Source organism: Aphelocoma coerulescens, chromosome 17 (assembly GCF_041296385.1).
Source record: "Aphelocoma coerulescens isolate FSJ_1873_10779 chromosome 17, UR_Acoe_1.0, whole genome shotgun sequence".
NCBI classification, from domain to species: Eukaryota; Metazoa; Chordata; class Aves; order Passeriformes; family Corvidae; genus Aphelocoma; species Aphelocoma coerulescens.
Window position 1 is genome coordinate 6,519,267 of NC_091030.1, and position 17,310 is coordinate 6,536,576.

Genomic DNA, 17,310 nt, shown 5'->3' on the forward strand with positions numbered 1-17,310 from the left:
GGAGTCCTTCACCTGATGGTAGTCTAAAGTAAAAACTACTTTCAGCTAACTTGGTTTGTGTTGTTTAGCTCTTTCAAAATGTAAAGTAGGCTGGTCACTCTGAAGTGAGGGACAGAACCATTTTTGGAGATGATAGCTTGCTCATGGGCTGTGCGTCAGCCTCTGCTGGGTGGCAGAAAGTCATTTGGTGGTGGTTCCAAAGAAGATATTTTGAACAAAGAATGTATTAGGGAAGGGATCTGAAAGGTGTTCTTGTTTCTTTGTTTGCTTTTTTTTTTTCCTCCCTCTTCCCTTTCTGGAAAAAGATCCTTTGTAACTTTGTAAGGATGCATTTGAAGTTTTAAGCTAGGCATAAATATGATTTTTATACAGTAGCTTTAAAGAGCTTAGAAACCTAAACTAACTTAGGCATAGTAATGTCCCCTCTGCACAGGTGTCCCCATGGATCATGGCAGAGAACCCGAAGGGAAAGGGATAGCATGGTACTTCAAGAAAAAATAGGAGCTCTTTTTTTCTTAGGTTTTATGGATTTTAATTTCAGAGCAGAGTGTGCCAGCGTCTCTCTAGCATCCTCCTTAAAGTACAGGGTTTGAGATTTAGCGACAAATATTTCCCCCAACCTTCAGACATCTCCCAGACCTGCATCCTCATCTGCTAGTCCTGCTCCCAGTGTTTTCCAAAGATTGCACCACCAGTAAGTCATCCCACCTTCATTTGTATTTTCTCCCTTGAAATACCATTAACAGCAGAATTGTCTGTTTGGGATTTTTTTATTATCCTTCTGCCCAGCTGGCCCTAGCTAATATGAGCCCAGAATCTTAACTAATGGCTAAAGAGACTTACCTGAGCCCCCCTCTTCTCATCTCTTCCCTACTTTAGACACACTACTTCAGCTTTACAAAGACATTAACCTCCTTCCTCCCACCTGTATGACTTCAAAATGGTCAAACGTGTTGGAGAAACTGGGTTATTGCAAGATCCAAGTTACTGCAGTCCCTCTGGTGTAAATGCCATCAGAACTACAAAACTTCCTGTTGAAAAAGGTCACCCTTCTTTCTCTTTTAATCCCTCCATTCCTTCCCCCCAACAGAATAAAACACTAGAATTTATTTATACGTATTTGATGTTGTAGGTCTAGGTGAAAAAGTAATTGTTTCACTGCTCTATTTATATATTATGTCTGAATTATTCTGTGCAGGAAAGGCCAAGAAATGCATGTGAGCTTCATTCCATTCCTCACCTTTGCGTGACTGTCAGCTGCAGTTGGCAAGACTCTCTCACTTAGTGGAGTTTTGTGTGATGGAAAGCAGTTTTAGAGCCCAAATTTCTACGGTGCAATATCCTTCTCTGGCATATATTTTTGCTTGTTTGTTTGTTTGTTTAAAGCTAGTTCAAGGTTAGTGCAGTTTGTGGTGCTCTGGAGTCAAAAGGAAAAGTCTCTGATCCTCAAAGGAGCAGAAATGCCAAGGGAGCTGGAATGCTGATAAAAAATCCAGCATGGAGAGGAGGATGGAGATGGCACAGAACGTATCAACACAGTTACAGAGAGTCCTTCTGCTTGCTGTCTGCACTCCTGAAGGGTTGATTTATTGCTGATTTATTCCTTTGTGAGTTGCTTTTGCTTTAACTGGAAGTCAGCTACCAAATTGCAGCTTCCTTCTGCTGGGAAAGGTGCAGGGTGCAGTGGGAGGGAAAGGTGGAATCCATCTTTCCAGCAACAGTGGGTGAAGCAGGAATGTTCAGAGGCTGACTTGGCTGCTCATGTTCAGCAGAGGGTCTGAAGCACTCGTGTGATCAGTTCCCTGTCACACAGTGAGTCATGGCCAGCAGCTCCCCAGTCAGTGCTGCTTTCCTCACCACTTCTGCTGTTAGCTCTTAATTTAAAAATAAATCAACATTGAAGTCTGGGGAGAGGGGGGTAAAAAAGCACTCCAGTATATTTTAAATGACAAGCAGAAGCAGCACAGTCACCAGTGACACAGGTATTGCTGTTGATGTTCCATAGCTTGCTCCTGGCTGTGCCAGCTGTGCAGTGTCAGCACCTCTGGATGTGTTTGCTGTCCGTTGTGTGTGGTGTTCACACAGAGGCACTCACTCCATCAACACCTTCCTTGCAGGAATGCTGCAAAGCTACAAGCTGCCCTGTGGTTCCTGTGTGTTTATAGATAGGTATTCAAACTGAGCCGAGTGCTTTTGCTGTGTCTCACCTCTAGGCTACTCCAGTCACGTTGCAGCCAGCACCCTTGCATGCCAGGACCTCCTTCTGTTGCATTTTCTTAACCCTCCCTTTTACTCCAGGCTGGTTAAGCACAGGTTAATTCCTTGTAGCACTGGTTATTTTTTATTCAGCAGCCCAGTTTCTTCATAAGAAAGTTGCATTTGTGAATAAAATTTAATTCACAACAGCCACCAGTGTGCTTAGTTGTGGCCCACGGACAGAAAAGGTGCATTTTACTGAAGCAAAAAAGAGACGGTAGAGTCCAGCTATTTTTGTTGTTTATTTTAATCCAAAGACCACCAGGTTTTCCCAGTGGCCATAGACACTCGCTTGGCTTGTTCTGGCTGCTCCAGATGTCCTTGACTGTTCCCCCAGGAATCACAGCTGCAGCAGTGAGGCGCTCACCCTTTAGCATGTCTCGAGGCATTGTCCTTAGCTGGAATCCTCCCTCTGGTTCTGTATAAATTGCATTTGTTGTTTCTCAAGGGGATATTGTCCTCCTTAAAGCTTTTAACTTCATGACCTGTATAGTAAATTTTTTTTGGCCTTTCCTCTCTTTGTCTTTTCATGTAGACCAGATATTTGAAAGGGCAGACGATGGATAATTGTGTAACGTGCAACCTGTTTATATTTTTTGGAAACTTTTACTCGGACCGGAATTTGAATCACGGAATCACCAGGCCAGTTGCGGCACACTCTTTATTGCCCTTCTCCTCGTTTCAGTACCTATTGTTTCTCCTTTCAAATATGTGATTGTATTAGCTCTTTCCATATGAAAGAATTCTCCTTATTTAAATAAAAAAAAATTAAAAAAAAAAAAGCAGATTATGCTTTTCTCAAATTCCCCAGTGCCTTGTCTGGTTATTTTAGTTAGAAACCTGGGCGTTTTTCTTTTTTCTATTAAGTTTGTGTGAATGGTGGTGGCACACCACTGATGCCCCAGAGTGGGGAGGGGGACGGACGCAGTGTTTGGGGTGCTGTGGCAGTCTCGGCCGCGGTTATGACCGTGCGCCCTCAGCGCCGCCATTGCGGGGGGGCCGGGCCCGCTCTCTACACGCGGGCGTCGCCATGGCAACACATCCGGGTTCCCCTGGTTCCGCCCCGCGTCGCGGCGTGCGCCTGACGTCACATCCGGCGTCGCCAGGTAGGGGGCGGGTGGAGCGCGGCACGCGGAAGGGCCACGCCTCCGCCCCGGCGCGCGGGGCCCGTGAGGGGCAGGGGGGGCCCGGTCCTGATCCCGGTTTTAGTGCTGATACTGCTCACGCTCCCCGTCTTGGTCTCGATCCCAAGTCCTAGTCCTGGTCGTGGCCCCGGTCCCGCTCGCCATCCCGATCCTAATTCCGATCCTAGTGCTGGTCCCGGTCGTGGTCCCGGTCCCGATGCTGGCCCCGGTCCCGGCTCCGCGGTGCCGCCGGTCACTCGCCCCCATCACCTCCGTACAGCTGAGGGGGGTGGGCGAGGTCTGGGGGGGGGCTGATGTCTCCGGAGGGTGGGGGGAATTCGGGTCGGTGTTCCTTTGCCCCCCCAAAAACACTCAAGGGAGGATACAAGGCTGGATCCAGGGTGCGCGGTGGGTCCTAGGACCTGGCGGGTCCTGCTGTCCCCCGAGAGCTCGAAAAGGGAACAAGGCGGGGTGGGGGGCGGTGGTCTTGCTGCCCCCTGATGAGGGGTGCAGAGCCTGGCAGGGGTTTGAGGGTGCCCTGAGGAGGAGCCCGAGGTGGTGCTGCACACCCGCTCCGAGCCCAGCTGCACTGCGGGGACCAGCGGGGCCTCCGTCAGCTGCTCCCGGGGTCCCAGCGCCTGCGAGGGGCTGACAGAGCCCAGGGCGGAGCACAGCTCTGCCAGGGCCTCCTGAGAACCTCTGTTCCACGCAGCGCTTGTGTTTTGTAGGCAGAGAGAAACCAGGCCAGCGGCACCGCTCTGGATGGTGGTGATGTGCTCGCATCCCGCTTTGTTCTCTCCTGATCAAAGCCGCGCAGATGGATTTGTTCTGGTAACTTTCCGTTGCGTTGAGGTGAGGAGACACAGCGCTGATTCTCTGTTATTTTCTGACCTAGCTTTTAGCACTTCTGTTTAAACAGCACCTATACATGTGCTCCAGTAATCAGCTTTCTAAGGCAGAGGGGATTTGGAGGGGTCTGCCTCTCCCTTCCCCACCCCCAAACAAATACCTGAGTTGGCAAGGAAGTAACTTGTTTGAGGAGTTTTGTAAAGCTACCTGAGCTCTAAATAGCTCAGTTAGTGAGGTAATCTGATGCCTGAGCACATGGGTTGTCCATCTGTAGCATCAGAATTTGGGCTGTGAGGTTTGCTTGCAGGAAGCAGAATATAGGCTGGAGAATTAAGCTGCTGTGTTTCTGGAGAACCAGTGTAAGAATAAACAGGATTTCTAGCTTACTACTGCAGGCAGAAGCAGGGCAGATGAAAAGTGTGTCAGTTTAGTAACTTTATTTTTACAGTTAGTCCTGTACATAGAATTGAAACACAGATACATGAAGAGCAAGAGGATTTTGGGAAACGAATTACCATGAGCTGCTTGTAGCAGAAATTAGGCCTGATGCTTTCTGTGAAGTGTTCAGCTCTGCGTGCCAAAGGGTGACTGCTGTTCTCTTCTGCTCTTGAAGGTTCAGACAAACCTTTGACAGGATGTTGGGGTTTCTGAAGGAGCCAATTGTGGTCACTGCAAAGATCAATGTGAACCTCGTGGCACTGACTGTGATGGGATTAATAAGTCGTCTTTGGGGGTTTTGCTATCCACGGGCTGTGGTGTGAGTAAAGTTTCTTTTCTACCTGAATGACAAACTTGTTTTTCAAGTATATGTGAGTAAGAATGCAGGAGCAGAAGAGCACAGCTTGGCTGATGTCAGCCTCTGTAAATCATAGAGTCACAAAATCCCAGACTGGTTTGGGTTGGAAGGGACCTTAAAGCTCATCCCATTCCACCCCCTGCCATGAGCAGGGACACCTTCCACTATCCCAGGTTGCTCCAAGCCCTGTCCAACCTGGCCTTGGACACTTCCACAGGGCAGCCACAGCTTCTCTGGGCAACCTGTGCCTCACCACCCTCACAGGGAAGAATTCTTTCCTAAAAATTAATCTCAACCCACTGTCTGTCAGTGTCAAGCCATTCCCCATTGTTCTGCCACTCCAGGCTCTTCTATTCTCTTCACATCTTTCCTGTAGGCTCCCTTCAGGTACCAGGAGGCCACAACTAAGTCACCCCTGTGGGCCTTCTTTTCCAGGCTGAACAATCCCAATACTGTGATAGTCTTTCCCTAATAAAACCCCCTGAGGAGGAGGGGCAAAGCCTCAGTGCTTCGTTGCATTCTTAGCTTTCTGCCAACAAGTCAGTGTTTGCTTTCCAAGTATCCCTGCAGGATAATTCCAGTTAGATTGGACATATTTCTTCCTCTGGTGTCTCAGGTTTGATGAAGTTTATTATGGCCAATTTGTTTCACTCTACATGAAGAGGATCTTCTTTGTGGATGACAGTGGCCCACCTTTTGGCCACATGCTGCTGGCCTTGGGAGGTAAGGTCTCCTGGAACTGGGAAGTGCCTGTTGTGTGTTGCTGTGGAAGAGAGAGGTGCTGGTTAGAAATGAATCATCAGATCCAGTTATGGGGGGAAGGCACAAGGCAAATGAGAGACTCTGATGTTGACAGAATTGAGTTTTCCTTTATTTAGGATTGTTAGGGGGCTGTTGCATGAGTAGAGGGGGGATGATGAAGCCATGTATCCATCACCTCACTGCTGTCTAGTCTTTTGGATAAAGAGAAAGGTAAGATGAGAACTGCTAGTGACAAGAAATAGGCAACAAGCCTCAGTTCCTTTCTGTAGCTATCACAACATGAAAGTGTCTGTATGGGAGGGAGGGATTAAATATACATCTGACTTTGTCACTGAGAATCCCTTGTTCCCAATTTATATTCTTTGTGCCTCTGCACATTCTCAAGCATTGCTGCAGACAGAACAGTATCAAAGAGGACCCTTTTGGGAAAGAAGGCCTTCATGCAAGGAAAAGCTGTGTGTTTGGGAAATGGTTCCCAATTTAGCACCAGGTTTTATACATGTTTTGAGACTGGAAATTCTCTTGTTCATTTGTAGGTTACTTAGGAGGATTTGATGGAAACTTCCTATGGAACAGGATTGGAGCTGGTAAGATCTGTTTTCAACTCTCTCATTCTTTAGATAAAATAAGCAAAATTTCAGCAACTGACAGATTCCTTTTGCCTGTCTAGTGGAAGTAACACTTTATCCAACACCTTCACTTCTCTTTTTAAATAAGTCTTCTGCAGGTCTCTAGCACAAGTTAAAAGCACTATGAATTCACAGCACAAGCTTTCTAAATCAGCTAAACAGTTTAAGCAGTACAAGATGGACAAATTAGTACAAGTAGGAGTTAGATTCATCTGACAGCTAAGAAATTCTGTCTTGGTCTGTCCTCTCTGCAGTTAAGTTTCCAAACTGGTGGATCACTGTTTCCTGTTTTCTGTTTCAGAATACAGCATGAATGTTCCTGTGTGGTCCCTGCGACTCCTGCCAGCTCTGGCTGGTGCTCTCTGTGTGCCTTTAGCCTACCAGATTTTGGTTGAACTGCACTTCTCCCACTGTGCTGCACTTGGAGCTGCTCTTCTTATTCTCTTAGGTAAGGTTGTTCCACTGAGCCCCATTCTTCATACATGGGGAAAAGAGTCCCTTTTCCCCTTAGGAATGTTTAGGGCAGAGTAGCATCTCCCCAGAAAACACTGACAACATGTCAGCCCTGGCCTTTGTCAGTCTGTGCTGAGCCTCCCTGGTCTCCTCCATCGTCTCTGCTCTGCAGCAGGCTGCCCTTCTAGGCATTACACAAGTCCATTTCAATATTAAACAAAGTAGGCAGCCTTAAAAGCCTCACAAGAAGCCACATTTCTTGTATCCAAGGAGGCCTGTACTCCCTTCCTCAGAGGCTTGCAGGATGAGTTACAACATACTGGTTTTTCACAGCAGGACGACCCTACTTGCAGTCAGAGCTCATCAAATTTCTTCATGTCCAAACTGCAGCAAACCAGCCTATGTCCTTAGCAGTGATTTGACACTGTTCTGGTGTGTACAACTCAGCTAGTTCTGTTTCTCTGAGGGGCTGCTGGCAGCTGCCTGAGAGGAAAAGAGCCTCTCAGCAGCCTTTTAGCAGCCTGATAAGAGACACCTCTCCTAGCTACCAGCTGCTCTGATTCTGGCTCATTGCAGCTCCCTTTCCCGCAGTTCTGTTGCAGTGCTCATTGCTTGCTGAGCTCACTGCCTGGACTCTGCCTTGAGAAGCACCTCTCTGGATTTCCCAGTACTGATTTTCTTTGCCTTTGTAGGAAGTACAGCAGCTTTATCTGCCTCCCAACAGACTTTACTGCTCACCCAGCTCTTTGTCTTGGAAACAGTTATGGCCATGTAATTTGCTCCTGCTGGAAGGTTTTTGTCCCTCTAAACCCAGCACTTGCCCATTACAGCCAGTAGGAATGGGCTGTCCCTAAAAGGGCAGGTCCTTCTGTTAGATAACGATTTAAAAGTCTGAGGTAGCACTTGCCTGTAGAGAAGTTTCTCTAATTTTGTCTCTGTCTCTCTTTTCCAACAGAGAACTCTCTGATCACTCAATCAAGGTTCATGCTTCTGGAATCAATACTGATTTTTTTTATCCTGCTTGCAGTTTTGTCCTACCTGAAGTTCTACAATTTGAAAAAGCACAGGTAAAGCTGAATTGTCTCCCACTTTTTTGGATATTCTCATGGTGACATTTTTTTTGTCACAGACTGTGTTTTTCTATGCCTCTTAACCATTCTGCAACTCACTTCATCTGTCTGTAAAATCCAATGCTTTGACCTCTCATATGGCTGCCCCAGATGTTTTCTCCTGAGCAGTGTTAAAGACTGATTTTACTGTTAGCAGGGTTGTCTTTTTTTAATGTTAAAATAGAAATAAAATCCCTTGGGAGCACTTCTTTGCCCACGCAGATTTTTTACTGGAAGGTTTCCTCCTGTGCACAGAAACACTGATGATATCAGGTCACTTAATGCTCCTTTATAACTGTTTACAGGCATTCAATTTAGAGATATTTGTCTCTTTTGTTCTCTGATCCTTGCAGAGGATGAAGTAATCCTTAGTACAGTAAAGTTATCTTTAAACTGAGCCTAGCAAGTGATTTAATACATTTATCTTTAAGTGCCTTCTCTGGAAGCTGGTGGTTTTGGCTCCTGCTGACTGGAGTAGCCTGTTCTTGTGCAGTTGGGTAAGTGATGATGTCTTACCTGGACTTTAATGCCTCCTTTAATGTTCAAGAGAATGTTTGCATATTTATATCTTGTGTTAGGTAATTGTGTAGTTTTTAACCATGTTCATTTTTTATGCACTTTCTTTTCAGAGTGAAATATATGGGCCTGTTTACCTATATGCTGCTCTTGGCCATTGCAGGACTCCACTTCTGGCACATGATGGGAGACCAGGACTTGTCAAATGTAGGTAGCACAGCATGCAAAATTTATTATTTGTAACTTTTCAGTGCAGGAGCCTTTCAAGCCCACAGATAACACTGCTGTCTGTAGCTGGATTTTGTACTAAAATTCCTTGTCTGGAAACCCTCCTGTCTTAGCACAGTTCTCAGCTCAGTTGCTGGGGAAGATGGAATTAAGTTTAAGAACAATATGTGTGTGTGATTGTCTTTTCTGCTGTTATCCATGTCTTGGTAATGTGTGACTCAGAACATGCACTTGTCTCACACACTCCTGCCAGCTCCACTTCGAATCCTTGCTGGAAGTTATCCAGTGGTCCACAAAGTTACAGCTGAATGAAAGTGGTGGGGAAAACTTAGAAAAAACAAAATAAGCTAAGTGCTCTGGAATTTTTAATATCTAGAGCATGAACCAGTGAGGTTTTTTTTTTTTCTCTGTTCTTCTTCTCAAGGTTTCCTTGCTGTGCCATTTTCTAGCCCGGGGTCTGGCCCTCATCATCATCCCCATGGGGTTGTACCTCTCCTTCTTCTATGTTCACTTGGCTTTGCTGTATCGCTCTGGGCCTCATGACCAGATCATGACAAGTGCTTTCCAAGCCAGCTTAGAGGTAAAGGAAATGTGGTCTTGGAACTGATTTATTAGAGAGAAGAGGGGGAAATGTTCACTATTAGGTGGTGTTCAGTCCTGTTCCTCTGATCCTGTATATTTTTTCCCTTTTATGTCATTTAACTATTTTGCTGCTGTAGTACTGCTTTAAGGTGAAGCAATAATGACTGAAATCCTAATAACAGATGAAAAGCTTTTCCCAGTGAACCAAGAGCAATGTATTCACTCTTCTGCTGAAGGTTTGTCCCTCCCTACAGGAAACTCCACAGAAGTAGATACAGTACTGAACTCTCATGTGGTGACGTGGTATACGATAGGAGTTCTTAGCCTGTCTTTTAGAACATGGCTTTGGGGATTTCCTGAGACCCTGTAGTCTTTTAGTTTTTTAGGTGTTTAGGTGTCTATTTACTATCTATTGAGTATGGTGCTGCAAGACTTGATTTTGGTAGATAAAACCAAATGAGAAGGCACTGTGGGAAGATACTGCTGTGTTGAAGTGGCATGTGACTCAATAGAATTTAAACAGCCTCTGGGTTGTTTCTTCTTCATATTTATCCTGTCCTTACCCTTCTCAGGGTGGGCTGGCTCGAATCACTCAGGGTCAGCCTTTAGAGGTGGCCTACGGCTCTCAGATCACCCTGCGGAACGTGCTGGGCAAGCCCATGCAGTGCTGGCTCCATTCTCACACCAACACTTACCCCATCAGGTGAGCAATCAGGGTCTGTATGGGGAGGGTGGAAGCAGGCTCTGCTTCTTCACCTGCCAGTCCAAGTGTAGCAGTTTAGGTCCTGGCAATGTCGTCATTAATCCTTCAGATTCCCTGTGCTCTGTAGGAGTGATCAATGATGTGGTGCTGGTTTGTATTGCTGGCACTGGTGAGTGCAGCAATGTCCCTTTACACTTCTGTGGGGTTTTGTAACTTCCTGTGCAGGTATGAGAATGGCCGAGGGAGTTCCCATCAACAGCAGGTGACCTGCTATCCCTTCAAGGATGTGAACAACTGGTGGATTGTCAAAGATCCTGGAATGTGAGTATGCAGGAAACTTAAATTCAATCTGTATGCTTCCAAAACCCAGCCAGGGCTTGGATTGGATTGGACATAACTCTTCGCTGCTTATGGGTGCAGAAGCCTTGTGTCATCTGAGCAAGTGATTGCAGCTCTTTGCACAATCCTCCTCAGTGTGGTAAAAGCATTATTGAGAACTCTCAAATCCTGTCTGAACTGCTCCTGTCGGAACGTGGGCTGTGCTGTGCACAAGGGGAACTTGAAAGACTCACAGGACCAGTGGAGATTCTTCAGGTGTTTTGCATGAAAGGGAAGCTCTGCTTTTTGAAGTGTGTGAGCCGTGGTGTGAGTGTCTTGATGAGTTTCATCAAACTTGAATGAGTCTCAGAAAAGAATAGAAAACACTTTTGAAAAATGAGTAGTTCTTTGTATTAGAAACATGGAGCGAGCTGTAAGATCTGCCACATTAGGGAAGGATTCCAAGTTTGTGCTGAAGTGTTTTGCCATTGTCACTGTCAGTGCAGAGCAGGACTCTCTGCTCTTGTTTAGCCAGTAAAAGCCCTTGAGTGATACAATTCCATACTGATCAAAAAGTTGCTTCTGTAGGTTTCTTACATTGTTCTGGGAACTTTATAAGGAGTCCTACCAGAAGGACTGTGTGCCATTACAAGTCATGTCCTCATTGGGAAAGTTTGTCCATGGTGCAGACCTTTCAAATAGGGGCTTTACCAGAACCACAGACCCCAGATATATTCTTACAATTCTTCAAACTCAAAACACTCCTATGAGCACTGGAGGATGTGAAGTCCTTCAGTAAAATACAGGCAGCAGTTCAGTGAACTGCAGTGTTCCCCCTTGCCATGGCCCTGCCCAGAAGCAAGGTGAGAGTTTACTCTGTATGGTGGAGAAAGCCATTAATTCTCCTATAATTGTGCCAAAGTGACATCAGCTGTAATACAGTACCCGTCAGACCCAGTGAAGCACTTAGTGTTTCACACAAGCCACCAAACAGCTGTGTGACGGGAATAACCTTAATTCACTCCTGACTGACCTGGATTCAGACCACTGACCTAATGCCTGGAGTGTCAGTATCCCATTACTGATCCTCTGACTCATTCTGCCCTTAACTCACCTTTGCCTTGATGAGCTTTGTTTCCATTCTGGTACAACCTAGATACTGCTTTAATTTCTCCTTTTCTTGCCTAAATGTCTGTCCCTGCCTGCAGCTTCATGACCTAACAACTTGGTTGTGACAAGGTTGTGTTCTACATAACGATACATATAATTGAACCATTTTCTCTTGGGTGTCCCTTCGCCAGGCAGCAGCTGGTGGTGAGCAACCCACCGCGGCCCGTCAGGCACGGGCACATCGTGCAGCTGGTCCATGGCATCACAACTCGCTACCTCAACACGTAAGTCCTTTCCTCGTGCTCTGCTGTGCCAAGCCTGCTGGCTCATTCTGCTGGGTTGGCTCTCAGAATAACCACTCAGGGGTTGAAGCACAGTGACCTTGCGTTCAGATATGCTGTAAACTGCCTGTTATTTGTGGATTTTTACACCAGGAGGGGCCTCATGTGGTTAGTTCCATAAAGCATCCTTGTGGCCCAGAGGAAGGGTGCTGTATGCTTATTTATTTTTTCTGGTTGACTCAGCAGTGGAATTTGATCCTAATCACAAACTTCTTAATGGTTGCTTACTGCTTCTGTTCTTCCCTACTCGTGGCTTTTGGAGGATTTCACAGTTGTTCACATTTCACGGTAGTTCTGCAGATTCCTAAATACAGAATCCCCTCTGTGCATCTTCATCCTCACCTCTTCACTGCCCCCACTCCAGACAGGTGCAGGTATTCAGTATTTTGTGTGACTTTTAACCCAAAGCCAACTCCACTGACTGATGGCATGCTGCTACCTGAAGGATGTGCTCCGGAAGTGAGGAAGATGTGCTGGAGAATCCGCTGTGCTGTGGCTGATTGCCAGAGATTCTTGCCTGCTTTGAAAGCCTGCAGTATGAAGTTGCCTCCTGACTGCCTCCCAAAGGGCATCTGTGTGTACTTGAATATCACTCAGATTAGGAAGGGGGTTGTTCTGAGCTTGGGTTTTTGCTATGTCCCTTCCAAATCTAATTTGTTCATTATTGGAAACCCCAGTGAACAGCGTCTCTGTTTGTCACAATCAGTGCTTGTTCTTCAGCCTGGCATCGCAGGCATCTGCATTGGCTTCCTCTGAGCCTGTTCCTGGCAGCTCTTGGTTGTGGGGAATGCTCTCTCTCAGAGTAAACAGTGCAATCTCTATAAGTGAGTTACTTTTCGCTTTATTACTGAATCCAGTCTAAACCAATTCCATATGGGTTTGCTTTTTATATGTATTTGGGAAATGGTGGTGGAGGATCTTCCTTTATTTGTTTTCTAGGCATGATGTTGCTGCCCCTCTTAGCCCCCACGCCCAAGAAGTTTCCTGCTATATTGATTATAACATCTCCATGCCAGCACAGAACCTCTGGAGAGTTGTGAGTGGTCAAAGGGAGGGGAGGAGCTGATCATGCTCCAGCAGAAACAGCTGAGACAACATGGATCAAAAGCCATCTTTCTGTTGTAGGAAATTGTAAATCGTGAGTCTGACACGGATGTGTGGAAGACAATTCTGTCAGAAGTGAGGTTTGTTCACGTGAACACCTCTGCAGTGCTAAAGGCAAGTGGGGTTATGTTTATTTGCCTGTAGCTTTTGCTTCATGCAGTTCTTGTAATCTCAAAAACTCTGCTCCAAAATAGCTAAACCACTATAACAAGTAACCCCAATAAGTAAATTAAAGGAAACAATAAACTTGCTCACTGTGACAAAAGAGCAGCGTGTGTTTTAAGGTAGTCACACTGGTACTTCATCCCTTTCAGCATCAAAGCTGTGCTGCTTCTCAAGAGGTTGTGACCATTGTACACAACTGGGGCTTACAAACTGATGCTGAGTCTTTGTGTCTGTGAGACCAGCTGGAATAATTAAAGATCTTTTTCTTTACAAAGTTTACCAGAATCACTGATTTTATGGCTGTAGCATTTGTTGAGACAGTTTTGCATGGTGACTCTTCACATATTTTCTGGCAGTCCCTTGCTGTCATGCAGTGCTCAGGCAGAGCCTGGGAACTTCTTCCATCCTGAAGTTCAGATTGGCAGAATTTTTAGTTTAAAAGTTATCTTTCTCTTGTAGCTCAGTGGAGCATCTCTACCTGAGTGGGGATACCGGCAGCTGGAGGTGGTTGGAGAGAAGCTGTCCAAAGGCTACCACCAGAGCATGGTGTGGAATGTGGAAGAGCACAGATATGGGAAAAGTATGTCTCAGCCATGTTCTTGAGGCAGGTTTCTGTGACTGGGGGCACATCATGGTAATGTGAAGGTGGCTCTGTGTGTATGTGTGTTCAGATGGCTCTATCATGATGTCAGAATCATTACAAAGTCCCTCCAAGTGCTGTTGCAGTTGGATGATGTATTGGAGAAGGGCTCCTGGGAGAGTGAGGAGCCTATGTGCTCTCTCCCTTTCTAGCTTTCTGCCTGTTGTGTGGTTATTTCTGAGCTATGCTGTTTTCTTCCAGGCCAAGAGCAAAAAGAGAGGGAAGTGGAACTCCACTCTCCCACACAGATGGACATCAGTAAAAACCTCAGCTTCATGGCAAAGTTCACAGAATTGCAAGTGAGTGTCTTGTTATTCCCTTCATTTTTCCTTCTGCTGCAGAGCAGGAACCTGAGCATTTCTGCAGACTCTGGGTCTGAGGATTCATTGTTTAATCCTTGCTGATAGTTTGGCTTCCTCACTGAAAAAAAAATATGTCTGAATGCACTTATAAGGGCATTAAAGACCTGAGCTGTCCAGTAATGAATACCCGAGTGATTGTGTAACAAAAAAGGGGGAGGAAAATTGGTTGGGCACCCAGAGGCTGCCTGAAACTGAGCTGTCACGTATGGTAAATGCAGTGAGTAGTGTTGGTGCCCCTTACTATCTTTGTAGAAATTCACTAAGGAAAGTGCATTATTTAATAGCAAAATAAAACTGTTCTATTGGTCAGTATCCATATGAGATATGCAAAATGTTTCTCCACTCCCAGGTTAGGAACTTAACATCTTACATCTGGAGCTCTTCACCCATGCCTGCTATCCCACCTGTTGTTCCAATTCTGAAAGCCTTCTGTTCACCTTTCTTTTTCTAGTGGAAAATACTCACATTAAAAAATGAAGACACAGAACATAAGTACAGCTCCTCTGCCCTGGACTGGATCACCATGGACACCAATATTGCCTACTGGCTCCACCCAACCTCGGGGGTAAGTACAAGAGGTAGAAGTAGCTGTGAAGCTGTTGAGAAAGCAGAACAGCTCAGATGTGAGCTCCAGGAGAGGGAGTCAGAGCAGAGCTGCAGCTTCCAGCCAAGGGACTCTTCCTGTATTAATACATTTTCCATGAGGGGTGAGGTATTTATTTTAGCATGAGATACAGCTTTGACAGTAGTTGCTTTTAATTAAATGTCTGCTTGTGCTTTTTTTTTTTTTTAAGGTAAATTGCAGTTTAATAGTTTCCATTCTTGATTTCATTTAGATGAGTGCATCTCCAATAGCATCTTTTAAATGCCTTCCATTGCACATGAGTCTTAAAGCAGCAAAGTTTATCAACCAGCTTTGTTCCAGGTTACTAGGCAGGCACATTCTAGAGCTTAATTTAGCAAGTTTGTGTAGGTAATATTTAAACTTACCTAAAAGAACCACAGCATGTTCCTGCTTCTGGCTTAGACCATCATCTATCCTGCAGGCCCAGATCCACCTCCTTGGGAATGTTGCCACCTGGGCTTCAGGTAATGCTGCTGCTCTGGTCTACCTGTGTCTGTCCCTGTGGTACTTGCTACGGCGAAGGAGGAAGATTTACGACATCCCTGAAGGTCTGATTGCACTGTGGGTGTGTGTCCAGGTGGAGGCTTGTGGCTTGTTCTGCTCTGAGATGCCCATCTCCTGTCTCCTGCAGATGCCTGGCAGCTCTGGGTGTCAGCGGGAGGCGTCTGTGGTGGAGGCTGGGCTGTGAATTACCTGCCCTTCTTCCTGATGGAGAAAACACTTTTCCTGTACCACTACCTGCCTGCTCTCACATTCCAGATTCTCCTCATTCCCGTGGTACTGCAGCATCTTGGCGATCATCTCTGCAGGTATTCAGCTTCAGCAGAAAAGTTCTCTTGAACAGGAGGACTGGCACAGTTCTTTCTCCAGGGCTGTCACCTGGGCAAGCTGCTGCAGGGAAAGCAGTGGTTTTTTCTAGCAGTGGCCCTACTCTGTCATTTGCCTTTAGGGAAGCCAGGCCAGGCACAGGTCTTTTGCATGAAGTGTTTGGCCAGCCTTGATGTAACTTGAGTGCTCTTTCCCTCTCTCATCCCAGATCTGTGCTGCTCAAGAGCATGTTCAGTGCACTGCTTGTAGCCTGGTTCTCCTCGGTGTACTTTGTGTACTGCACTTTCAGCCCCGTGACCTACGGGCAGCCCGCGCTGGCCCTCGCGGAACTCAAGGCCTTGCGCTGGAAGGACACCTGGAACATCCTTATCCGAAAGCAGTGACCACTCCAGCCTTGTTACAGCAAAAGGAAACACCTTTTGTGCAAAGCCAAGAATTTATTATTTATTGTTAACATCATGGAAATCTTAACAGTCGCATCAGGTATTTTGTGGTAGTCCAGATCTAATGATTACAGGAGAAGAAAAGAAAGGAACACTGTTACAGAAAAGGTCTCAACAGTAATACAGCTCTTATGAGCACAGTTCCCAGTTTCTGCCCCTGTTACATGCACCCTTCACTGCCCCTCAGGGTGTGAAGGTTGCTGACTTCAAGTCAATAGCATCCCAGCTCCTTTGCTGGGAAGAGCTGCAACAATTTCTTCTCTTTCCTGGAGTATGATGGTGGTTTCTTCCTTCTGGCACTACATTGCACTTAGGGCTATTTCATGTGTTTCCTATCACTGTGGTCTGCAATCCCATGACACAAGTCACTATAAATGGACTCTTTCCAACACATCAGATACTTTTGTTCATTTTCTTTGTTATGCCTGAAACCCAGGTTTTCCCAGCTCTAAAGCTTGCCTATCTTTAACAATCAGTAGCTGGCCCTGCAGCCTTACAGCATCATTCCATGACTCTATTCCTCAACAATGCATTGTTTGCCCCCAACTTCCAGTGCTCTGCTATCACTTCTATTTATGTAAATACAGCATTAAGCTACATTTATAAATAGTTCATTCTGCATAGACTAATGACTTGTTACTATTATCTATTTATAATCATCTGACATAAGCATCACTTTTAAGAAGATAAGCAAAATAAAAAGACATTAAAAATTGCTGTTACAGCTGAACAAGGCTTCAGGCAAGCCAGGAACTGAACCAAAGCCAGAAGAATCTTCTGGCCTTGTGGCACTGATCTGAAGCCTGAGGCCTGTTACCAGCAGTGGCAGTATTGCCATTACACCTCAGAGCCCATGGGAATATGGGCAAGGTAGGACCGATCCTGCTGACAGGGAAACCTGCTCCAACTTGTGCACGTGGGTTCAGGGTAAAAACACTGAAACCCAGCCCATGGCCTGGCCTGCACCAGCAGAGAATTCACAGGGAAGGAGAAGGCAGAGGTGAAGGACTGGGATTGCTCAGTGGGGAATTTCTAACGTCCCTGTGCAGGTGTCCAAGCAGGGCTGTAGTACTGGGCCACATTCCATTTCTGTATCTCCACACGGCTGCAGCAGCAGGTCCTGCAGGGCAGCACAAAGCTGCCAGAGCAGCATTCCCATGCCCCAGGGGCTCTTGGCTGTGCAGTTCCTCACTGCTCTAACGAATTCTATTCAAGGCTCCCCCCCACCCCCAGAGGAAGGTATGATCCAACACCACAGTCATTCAAAGTAGGTTTTAGTGACTGTTTTGCTCCTACTGTAATCAGCCCTGAGAGCTAATGCTTCAGTGCAGTAGCTCATACTCCAAGTCTGTCCCCCTGAGCTAAAC

At 46.1% G+C, this 17,310-nt stretch overlaps 1 protein-coding gene across 4 annotated transcripts; it reads left to right on the forward strand.

The window, feature by feature from the left end:
* Positions 1-3,347: 3,347 nt before the first annotated feature.
* POMT1 (protein O-mannosyltransferase 1) lies at positions 3,348-16,336 on the forward strand. Of its 4 annotated transcripts, none has more exons than XM_069031490.1 (21): positions 3,348-3,362; positions 4,109-4,232; positions 4,843-4,986; positions 5,642-5,748; positions 6,324-6,374; positions 6,718-6,864; positions 7,825-7,936; positions 8,410-8,475; positions 8,608-8,701; positions 9,147-9,302; positions 9,877-10,007; positions 10,233-10,328; positions 11,627-11,719; positions 12,716-12,812; positions 12,902-12,994; positions 13,505-13,625; positions 13,887-13,984; positions 14,499-14,612; positions 15,094-15,220; positions 15,304-15,481; positions 15,709-16,336. In XM_069031490.1, exons 3-21 carry the CDS (start codon positions 4,865-4,867, stop codon positions 15,881-15,883), a joined length of 2,178 nt encoding a protein of 725 aa, XP_068887591.1. In that variant the 5' UTR covers positions 3,348-3,362; positions 4,109-4,232; positions 4,843-4,864; the 3' UTR covers positions 15,884-16,336. The 4 variants fall into 4 exon arrangements, with proteins under 4 accessions (XP_068887591.1, XP_068887588.1, XP_068887589.1 ...); XM_069031487.1 differs by lacking the exon at positions 3,348-3,362 and adding an exon at positions 3,410-3,678; XM_069031488.1 differs by lacking the exon at positions 3,348-3,362 and adding an exon at positions 3,410-3,654.
* The last annotated feature ends 974 nt before the right edge of the window (positions 16,337-17,310 follow it).